Here is a 10,742-nt window from a genome sequence, read left to right on the forward strand (position 1 = left end):
CATTGGAACCCCCCCCCCTTTGGGGGTCCCAAAGACCCCCATTGCCCCCCAAAGCCCCCCCCATTGTGCCCCATAACCTACCCCAGATTGCGCCCATAGCTCCCCATTGCTCATAGCTTACCATTGCGCCCATTGTGCCCCATAGCTCCCCCATTGCGCCCCATTGCTCCCCATAGCTCCCCCCATTGCGCCCCATTGTGCCCCATAGCTCACCCATTGCGCCCCATTGCGCCCCATTGTGCCCCATAGCTCCCCCCATTGCGCCCCATAGCTTCCCCCATTGCGCCCCATTGCGCCCCATAGCTCCCCCCCCTTGCGCCCCATTGTGCCCACAGCACCCCCCAGTGCTCCCCATAGCTCCCCCCATTGTGCCCCATAGCTCCCCCATTGCGCCCCATTGACCCATAGCTCCCCATTGCTCCCCCCATAGCTCCCATTGCGCCCATTGTGCCCCATAGCTCCCTTCTCTCCCCCCATAGCACCCCCCATTGCGCCCCATAGCTCCCTTTACCCCATAGCTCCCTTCTCCTGCCCCATAGCTCCCCCCATAGCGCCCCACATTGACCCCTCCCCCTCCCCCCCCGCAGGTTCTCCCCGGCCGAGCGCCGCTGGACGCAGGTGCTGACGGTGGGGGAGGGGGAGGGGGGCCGGGCCCCTCCCCCGCTTCCTGCACGCGGCGGCGCCGCTGCTCGGCCCCGCCCCCTCCCTGATGGTGCTCGGGGGGGTCACGGGGGGCGGGGCCGCCGCCGACGACGCCTGGGTCCTGGAGCTGGGGGGGCTGCGGTGGAGGAGGGAGGAGGTGAGGACCCATTGGGAGCCATTGGGACCCATAGAGACCCATAGAGACCCATAGAGACCCATAGAGACCCCATAGAGAGCCATAGAGACCCATAGAGACCCCATAGAGAGCCATAGGGACCCATAGAGACCCATAGAGACCCATAGAGACACATAGGGACCCATAGAGACCCATAGAGACCCATAGAGACCCATAGAGACCCATAGAGACCCATAGAGACCCATAGAGACACATAGAGACCCCATAGAGAGCCATAGGGACCCATAGAGACACATAGAGACCCATAGGGACCCATAGGGACCCATAGGGACCCATAGAGACCCATAGAGACCCATAGAGACCCATAGAGACCCATAGAGACCCCATAGGGACCCATAGAGACCCATAGAGACCCATAGAGACCCCATAGGGACCCATAGAGACCCATAGGGACCCATTGGGACCCATAGGGACCCATAGAGACCCATAGGGACCCATAGAGAGAGACCCATAGAGACACATAGAGACCCCATAGAGACCCATAGGGACCCATAGAGACCCCATAGAGTTATAGGTCAGAGCCCCAAACCCTGCCCCATAGCAGCACTTGTGGGTCAGAGCCCCACACTTAGGGGTCCAGCCCCACACTTGGGGGTCCAGCCCCACACTTGGGGGTCAGTGCCCCACACTTTTGGATCAGAGCCCCACACTTAGCAGTCCAGCCCCACACTTAGGGGTCAGAGCCCCACACTTAGGGGTCAGAGCCCCACACTTAGGGGTCCAGCCCCACACTTGGGGGTCAGAGCCCCACACTTGTGGGTCACTGCCCCACACTTAGGGGTCCAGCCCCACACTTAGGGGTCAGAGCCCCACACTTAGGGGTCCAGCCCCACACTTGGGGGTCACTGCCCCACACTTGTGGGTCACTGCCCCACACTTAGGGGTCACTGCCCCACACTTGTGGGTCACTGCCCCACACTTAGGGGTCCAGCCCCACACTTGTGGGTCACTGCCCCACACTTGTGGGTCACTGCCCCACACTTGGGGGTCACTGCCCCACACTTAGGGGTCACTGCCCCACACTTGTGGGTCACTGCCCCATGGCGTCACTGATGGCCCCTCCCCCCCCCGCAGGGTCCCGGCCTCCCCCTCGCCGGCCACTCGCTGACGGCGCGCGGGGTCACGTGGCTGCTCCTGGTGGGCGGGGCCTCGGCCGGGGGCGGGGCCAACACCGCCCTGCGCCGCTTCCTGCTGCGGGAGCGCCGCTGGGAGGAGGTGAAGCAGCGGGGGACGCCCCCTGGCGGTGAGGAGGACCCGGAGACCCAACGCCCCCATAGAGCCCTATAGAGCCCTGTATCTGCCCTATAGATCCCTATATCTGCCCTATAGATCCCTATATCTGCCCTATAGACCCCTATATCCGCCCTATAGATCCCTATGGACCCCTATATCCGCCCTATAGATCCCTATGTCTGCCCTATAGATCCCTATATCCACCCTATAGATCCCTATGGACCCCTATGTCCGCCCTATAGACCCCTATATCTGCCCTATAGATCCCTGTATCTGCCCTATAGATCCCTATATCTGCCCTATAGATCCCTATATCTGCCCTATAGATCCCTGTATCTGCCCTATATCCCCCCTATACAGCCCTATATCCCTCCTATATGCCCCCTATCGCCCCATATATCCCCCCATAGGCCCCCATTGACCGCCATAGCCCCCCGTATCCCCCCCATAGCTCCCCCATCTCTGCCCCATAGCCATCCCATAGACCCCCCATATCTGCCCCATACCCCGCATCTCTGCCCCATATCCTCCCCATATGCCCCCTATCTCTTCCCCATCATTGCCCCATAGCCCCCATCTCTGCCCCATAGACCCATCTGTGCCCCATAGCCGCCCCATAGACCCCCCCATCTCTGCCTCATAGCCCCCATCTCTGCCCCATAGCCGCCCCATAGCCCCCATATCCCCCATCTCTGCCCCATATCCCCCATCTCTGCCCCATAGCCCCCATCTCTGTCCCATCACTGCCCTATAGACCCCCGCATCTCTGCCCCATAGCCCCCATCTCTGCCCCATAGACCCCCCCATCTCTTCCCCATACCCCCCATCTCTGCCCCATCTCTGCCCCATAGCCCCCCATGTCTGCCCCATATCCCATCTCTGCCCCATATCCCCCCATCTCTGCCCCATAGCCACCCCATAGCCCCCATCTCTGCCCCATCTCTGCCCCATAGCCCCCATCTCTGCCCCATATCCCCCCATCTCTTCCCCATACCCCCCCATCTCTGCCCTATACCCCCATCTCTGCCCCATCTCTACCCCATAGCCCCCCCATCTCTGCCCCATAGCCCCCCCATATTCCCCCATATCCCCCCACACCCCCCCATATCCCCCCATATCCCCCCCATCTCTGCCCCATAGCTGCCCCATAGCTCCCCATCTCTGCCCCATCTCTGCCCCATAGCCGCCCCATCTCTGCCCCATATCCCGCCATTTGACCCCCCATCTCTGCCCCATCTCTACCCCATAGCCCCCCCATCTCTGCCCCATAGCCCCCCCATATTCCCCCATATCCCCCCACATATCCCCCCCCATTCTGCCCCATCTCTATCCCCCCCCCCATCTCTCCCCATCTCTGCCCCATAGCCGCCCCCATCTCTGCCCCATATCCCCCCATATCCCCCGCATCTCTGCCCCATCTCTGCCCCATAGCCGCCCCATCTCTGCCCCATATCCCCCCATATCACCCCCCATCTCTGCCCCATCTCTGCCCCATATCCCCCCCATATCCCCCCCATATCCCCCCCATATCCCCCCCATATCCCCCCCATATCCCCCCATATCCCCCCATTGCCCCCCCCATCACCCCCCATAGCTGCCCCATAGCCCCACCCCCCCTCTCCCGCAGCCCTCCTGGGTCACTCCGCTCTCTACCACCCCCCATTGGACGCCCTCTTCGTGTGGGGCGGGCAGCGCCCGGCAGGGGGCGCCTCGGACCAACTCCATTGGCTGCGCTGCGCCACGGTCACGTGGGCGCGATTGGCCCCCGCCCGCGGGCCCAGGGTGAGCGGCGGCCAATGGGAGGGCAGCGGGGCGGGGCTTGAGGGGGGGAGAGGGGGGGCGCTATGGGGCAATATGGGGGCTCTATGGGGCGCTATGGGGCTCTGTGGGGTCTCTATGGGGGCTCTATGGGGTCTCTATGGGGCTCTGTGGGGTCTCTATGGGTCTCTATGGGGTCTCTATGGGTCTCTATGGGGTCTCTATGGGGTTTCTATGGGGCTCTATGGGTCTCTATGGGGCTCTATGGGTCTCTATGGGTCTCTATGGGTCTCTGTGGGGTCTCTATGGGGTCTCTATGGGGCTCTATGGGGGCTCTGTTTGGTTTCTATGGGGTTTCTATGGGTCTCTATGGGTCTCTATTGGGTTTCTATGGGTCTCTATGGGTCTCTATGGGGTGTCTATGGGGCTCTGTGGGGAGCTATGGGGTCTCTATGGGGGCTCTGTTCGGTTTCTATGGGTCTCTATGGGTTTCTATGGGTCTCTATGGGGTTTCTATGGGTCTCTATGGGTCTCTATGGGGTCTCTATGGGTCTCTATGGGGTATCTATGGGTCCCTATGTGTCTCTATGAGGGCTCTATGGGTCCCTGTGTGTCTCTATGGGGTTTCTATGGGGTCTCTATGGGTCTCTATGGGTCCCTATGGGTCTCTATGGGTCTCTATGGGGTTTCTATGGGGTCTCTATGGGGTCTCTATGGGGTCTCTATGGGTCTCTATGGGTCTCTATGGGGTTTCTATGGGTCTCTATGTGTCTCTATGGGTCTCTATGGGTCTCTATGGGTCTCTATGGGGTCTCTATGGGTCTCTATGTGTCTCTATGGGGTCTCTATGGGTCTCTATGGGTCTCTATGGGGTTTCTATGGGGTCTCTATGGGGTTTCTATGGGGTCTCAGTGGGTCTCTATGGGTCTCTATGGGGTCTCTATGGGTCTCTATGGGTCTCTATGGGTCTCTATGGGTCTCTATGGGGTCTCTATGGGTCTCTATGGGTCTCTATGGGGTCTCTATGGGTCTCTATGGGTCTCTATGTGTCTCTATGGGTCTCTATGGGGTCTCTATGGGTCTCTATGGGTCTCTATGGGTCAATGACCCCCCCGTCCATCCCCCCCCAGCCCCAGCCCCACATCTTCCCCGCGGCCGCGCTGCTCGGGGACGTTCTGGTGCTGTTGGGGGGCCAGGGCCCCACGGGGGAGCCCTCGGATGCGCTGCAGCTCTATGGGGTGCGCTGCAACGTGTGGGTCACGGCCAACCGCACCCGTGAGTGCCAGGGGGCGCTGTGGGGCTGCGGTGCTATGGGGCAGTGTGGGGTGCTATGGGGTGCTATGGGGCTCAGTGTGGGGTGCTATGGGGCTCAGTGTGGGGTGCTATGGGGCTGAGTGTGGGGTGCTATGGGGCTGGGGATGGGGTGCTATGGGGCTCAGTGTGGGGTGCTATGGGGCTGGGGATGGGGTGCTATGGGGCACAGTGTGGGGTGCTATGGGGCACTGTGGGGCACCCTGGGTGCTGGGGGCTGATGGGGCTGGGTATGGGGTGCTATGGGGCTGGTGTAGGGTCTATGGGGGTGCTATGGGGCTGGGGATGGGGTGCTATGGGGCGCTGTGGGGCTATGGGGTGCTGGGGTGCTTTGGGGTGCTATGGGGCTGAGTGTGGGGTGCTATGGGGTGCTATGGGGCTGAGTGTGGGGTGCTATGGGGACTGAGTGTGGGGTGCTATGGGGCTGAGTGTGGGGTGCTATGGGGCGCTGTGGGGCTGGGTATGGGGCTCTATGGGGTGCTATGGGGCTCAGTGTGGGGTGCTATGGGGCGCTGTGGGGCTCAGTGTGGGGTGCTATGGGGTGCTATGGGGTGGAGTGTGGGGTGCTATGGGGCACTGTGGGGCGTGGCTATGGGGTGCTATGGGGAGGTGTGGGGTGCTATGGGGCTGAGTGTGGGGTGCTATAGTGTGGGGTGCTATGGGGCTGAGTGTGGGGTGCTATGGGTGCTATGGGGGGGGTGTGGGGTGCTATGGGGGCGCCCAGCGGGTGGGGTGCTATGGGGATGCCTAGGTGGGGTGCACCCATGGGGTGCTATGGGGCTGAGTGTGGGGTGCTATGGGTGCTATGGGGCTGGGGTTGGGGTCTATGGGGCGTGCAGCTGGGGGTGCTATGGGGCTGCTGTGTGGGGTGCTATGGGGCACCCATGGGTGCTATGGGGCTCAGTGTGGGGTGCTATGGGTGCTATGGGGGTTAGGGTTAGGGGTGCTATGGGGCTGCAGTGTGGGGTGCTATGGGGCACTGCTGGGGCTGGGGAGTGGGTGCTATGGGTGCTATGGGGCTGGGGAGGGGGTGCTATGGGGTGCTATGGGGCTGAGTGTGGGGTGCTATGGGGCTGAGTGTGGGGTGCTATGGGGCGCTGTGGGGCTGGGGAGGGGGTGCTATGGGGTGCTATGGGGCTGAGTGTGGGGTGGTATGGGGCACTGTGGGGCTGGGGATGGGGTGCTATGGGGTGCTATGGGGCTGAGTGTGGGGTGCTGTGGGGTGCTATGGGGCTGGGTATGGGGTGCTATGGGGCTGGTTGTGGGGTGCTATGGGGCTGGGTATGGGGCACTATGGGGTGCTATGGGGCTGAGTGTGGGGTGCTATGGGGCGCTATGGGGCTGGGTATGGGGCGCTATGGGGCTGGGTATGGGGTTCTATGGGGCGCTATGGGGCGCTATGGGGGTGGGTCTGGGGCTCTATGGGGTGCTATGGGGCTGGGTATGGGGTTCTATGGGGTTCTATGGGTGGCTATGGGGCTGGGTATGGGGTTCTATGGGTGGCTATGGGGCTGGGTATGGGGTTCTATGGGGCTCTATGGGGCGCTATGGGGCTGGGTATGGGGTTCTATGGGGCGCTATGGGGCGCTATGGGGTTCTATGGGGCTCTATGGGGCGCTATGGGGCTGGGTATGGGGTTCTATGGGGCTCTATGGGGTTCTATGGGGCTGGGTGGTGGCGGTCCCGGTACGGGTGGGGCTGGGGGGGGGGGGGTGGGGGTGTGTGAGGTGGGCGTGGCCTCGGCGCGGCGCTGACGTCATGGCGCAGGGCGCGCGCTGCGGGGGGGGCCGCTCCCGCATGCGCAGTGGCGCGCGGCGGCCGCCGCCAGGGGGCGCCTTTACGCGGGAGGCGGCTTCGACGGCACCGCCCTGGGGCGCTGGGGGGAGCTGAGGCTGCAGAGCGCCCCCTGCTGGACGGAGGAACGCGGCTGGGGGTGAGCGGGGGCGATGGGGGGCAATGGGGGGAAATGGGGGGGATGGGGGGCAATGGGGGGCAATGGGGGGAGGGGGGGGAATGGGGGGGAAATGGGGGTCAATGGGGGGATGGGGGGGTCAATGGGGGGGAGGGGGGCTAATGGGGGGCGATGGGGGGATGGGAATGGGCAATGGGGGGCAATGGGGGGCAATGGGGGGAAGGGGATGGGGGGAATGGGGGGGGGGGATGGGGTGGGGGATGGGGGGAATGGGGGTCAATAATGGAGGGGGATGGGAATGGGGGGAATGGTGGGCTAATGGGGGGATGGGGGAATGGGGGTCAATGGGGGGGATGGGAATGGGGGGCATGGGAATGGGGGGATGGGGGGCTAATGGGGGGGATGGGAATGGGGGGGATGGGGTGCTAAGGGGGGGCAATGGGGGGGATGGGAAGGGGGGATGGGGAATGTGGGTCAATGGGGGTAATGGGAAGGGGGGAAATGGGGTCAATGGGGGGATGGGGGGGCAAGGGGGGGATGGGGGAATGGGGAGATGGGGGGCAATGGTGGAATTGGGGATGAGGGAATGGGGGGCACAATGGGGGGATGGGAATGGGGGGAATGTGAATGGGGAGATGGGGGCAATGGGGGAATGGGGGGGTGGGGGGGTCAATGGGAATGGGGGGGATGGGGGTCAACGGGGGTCAATGGGGGGGATGGGAAGGGGGGATGGGGGTAAAGGTGAAGGGGGCAATGGGGGTCAATGGGGAAATGGGGGGCAATGGGGGCAAAGGTGACGGGGCAATGGCGGGGATGGGGGGAAGGGGGGATGGGGAATGGGGGGGATGGGGGTCAATGGGGGGCAATGGGGGGATGGGGTTAACAGGGCCAATGGGGGGGTCACAGGGGTGGGCGGGGCATGCAAATGAGATGCAAATGACCCCCTCCCCCAGGCTCGACTGTGACCCCACAGCCCCCTGTGACCCCTCCCCCCCCTGCGACCTGCGCCTGAGCTGCAGCGAATGTGTGGGGCAGCACCCGGCCGAGCCGGAGGGGGTCAGTGCCCCATAGAGACCCATAGAGACCCATAGGGACCCATAGGGACCCATAGAGACCCATAGGGACCCATAGAGACCCATAGAGACCCATAGAGACCCATAGAGACCCATAGAGACACATGGAGACCCATAGGGACCCATAGGGACCCATAGAGACCCATAGAGACCCATAGGGACCCATAGGGACACATAGAGACCCATAGAGACCCATAGAGACCCATAGGGACCCCATAGAGACACATAGAGACCCATAGAGACCCATAGAGACCCATAGAGACCCATAGAGACCCATAGAGACCCATAGAGAGCCATAGGGACCCATAGAGACCCATAGAGACCCATAGAGACCCATAGAGACCCCATAGAGACCCTTAGAGACCCATACTCCCCGCTGAGATCTCCCATAACCCTTCCTGCCCCACATATACCACATAGCATCTCCTGCCCCATAGATCCTCCATAGCTCCCGCCCCATAGATTTCCCACCCCATAGATCCCCCATAGCCCCTCCTGCCCCATAGAGAGCCCCTCCTGCCCCATAGATCCCTACATAGTTCCTGCCCTATAGATTCCCTATAGCCCCTCCTGCCCCATAGATCCCCCATAGCCCCTCCTGCCCCATAGATCCCCCTTGCCCCATAGATCCCCATAGCCCCTCCTCCCCCATAGCCCCATAGCTCTGCCCCATAACCCTTCCTGCCCCACATATACCACATAGCATCTCCTGCCCCATAGATCCTCCATAGCTCCCGCCCCATAGATTTCCCATAGCTCCTGCCCCATAGATCCCCCATAGCCCCTCCTGCCCCATAGATCCCCCATAGATCCCCCATAGCCCCTCCTGCCCCATAGATCCCCCATAGCTCCTGCCCCATAGATCCCCCATAGCCCCTCCTGCCCCCCCCATAGCCCCTCCTGCCCCATAGATCCTGCCCCATAGCCCCATAGCTCCTGCCCCATAGATCCCCCATAGATCCCCCATAGCTCCTGCCCCATAGATCCCCCATAGCTCCTGCCCCATAGATCCCCCATAGATCCCCCATAGCCCCTCCTGCCCCATAGATCCCCCATAGATCCCCCATAGCCCCTCCTGCCCCATAGATCCCCCATAGCTCCTGCCCCATAGATCCCCCATAGCTCCCCCTCCCCCATAGATCCCCCATAGCTCCTGCCCCATAGATCCCCTCCCCCATAGCCCCTCCTGCCCCATAGATCCCCCATAGCCCCTCCTGCCCCATAGATCCCCCATAGCCCCCCATAGATCCCCCATAGCTCCTGCCCCATAGCTCCCCCATAGATCCCCCATAGATCCTGCCCCCCCCTGCCCCATAGATCCCCCATAGATCCCCCATAGCTCCTGCCCCATAGATCCCCCATAGCTCCCCCATAGCCCCCTCAGGCCCCGCCTCAGGCCCCGCCTCCCCTCTGACCCCGCCCCCTCCCCCCCCCCCCCCCCCCAGGCCCCGCCCCTTTGCACGTGGTCCGACGGCCGCTGCGTCCCCTCTGGCTCCGCCCCCCCGCTCGACCCCGCCTCCTGCCCCGAGGTCACGTGCTCGGCCCCGGACTGCGTCACGTGCTCCGCCCGGCCCGGCTGCGTCTGGGCCCCGCCCCCCACGTCCGGTGAGCGCGGGGGGGCGGGGCTATGGGGGGGGCTCTATGGGGCTCTATGGGGGCTCTATGGGGCTCTATGGGGCTCTATGGGCTCTATGGGGCGCTATGGGGATCTATGGGCTCTATGGGTTCTATGGGGCGCTCTATGGGCTCTATGGGGTCTCTATGGCTTCTATGGGGCTCTATGGGCTCTATGGGGTCTCTATGGGTCTCTATGGGTCTCTATGGATCTCTATGTGGTCTCTATTTGTGTCTATGGGGTCTCTATGGGGTCTCTATGGGTCTCTATGGGGTGTTCATGGAGCTCTATGGGGTTCTATGGGGTCTCTATGGGGGTCTGTGGGGCTCTATGGGGCTCTATGGGGACTCTATGGGGACTCTATGGGGGCTCTATGGGTCTCTATGGGTCTCTATGGGTCCCTATGGGGTCTCTATGGGGTCTCTATGGGTCTCTATGGGTCTCTATGGGGTCTCTATGGGTCTCTATGGGTCTCTATGGGTCCCTATGGGGTCTCTATGGGTCTCTATGGGTCTCTATGGGGTCTCTATGGGTCTCTATGGGGTCTCTATGGGTCTCTATGGTTTCTCTATGGGTCCCTCCCCTCCCCCCAGCCCCCCCCTTGGCCGCGCTGGCTCCCGGCCCCTCCCCCACGTGGTCCTGCCTCAGCCTCGCTCTGGTGCCGGGGGCGGAGCCTGCGCCTTGCCCCGCCCCCTGCGGGACCCGCGGCTCCTGCGGCGCATGCGTGGGCGACGGGGGCGGGGCCTGCGCCTGGAGCCCCCTCCTGCGGCAGGTGAGGGGGGAGGGGGAGATGGGGGGGATGGGGGGGGATGGGGTGGCTATGGGGGGATATGGGGGGATATGGGGGGGTATGGGGGGGAGATGGGGTGGGGGATGGGGAGGTTATGGGGGATGGGGGGTGTATGGGGGCTTATGTGGGGGATATGGGGGGGAGATGGGGGGAGATGGGGGGCTATGGGGCGGTTATGGGGTGGGTATGGGGGGGTATGGGAGGGATATGGG

The 10,742-nt window shown here is 63.1% G+C and overlaps 1 protein-coding gene across 1 annotated transcript; it reads left to right on the top strand.

Moving 5' to 3' along the window:
- The first annotated feature begins 686 nt into the window (after nucleotides 1–686).
- Nucleotides 687–9,723, top strand: LOC134162026 (multiple epidermal growth factor-like domains protein 8). The gene is made up of 6 exons (XM_062615445.1): nucleotides 687–799; nucleotides 1,913–2,081; nucleotides 3,699–3,853; nucleotides 4,960–5,104; nucleotides 8,006–8,108; nucleotides 9,571–9,723. The coding sequence occupies exons 1-5, from the start codon at nucleotides 710–712 to the stop codon at nucleotides 8,062–8,064; spliced, it is 618 nt and encodes a 205-aa protein (XP_062471429.1). The 5' UTR covers nucleotides 687–709; the 3' UTR covers nucleotides 8,065–8,108; nucleotides 9,571–9,723.
- The last annotated feature ends 1,019 nt before the right edge of the window (nucleotides 9,724–10,742 follow it).

Source organism: Pezoporus occidentalis, unplaced genomic scaffold (assembly GCF_034315485.1).
Source record: "Pezoporus occidentalis ecotype Australia unplaced genomic scaffold, CSIRO_AGI_Poc_V1 ctg1819, whole genome shotgun sequence".
Taxonomy (NCBI): Eukaryota; Metazoa; Chordata; class Aves; order Psittaciformes; family Psittacidae; genus Pezoporus; species Pezoporus occidentalis.

Coding starts and splice junctions, on each gene's coding strand:
- LOC134162026 (XM_062615445.1), top strand. CDS start 710: ATGGTGCTCGGGGGGGTCACGGGGGGCGGGGCCGCCGCCGACGACGCC. Junction 2,082..3,698: donor GCGGGGGACGCCCCCTGGCG/GTGAGGAGGACC, acceptor CCTCTCCCGCAG/CCCTCCTGGGTCACTCCGCT. Junction 5,105..8,005: donor GGTCACGGCCAACCGCACCC/GTGAGTGCCAGG, acceptor CCCCTCCCCCAG/GCTCGACTGTGACCCCACAG.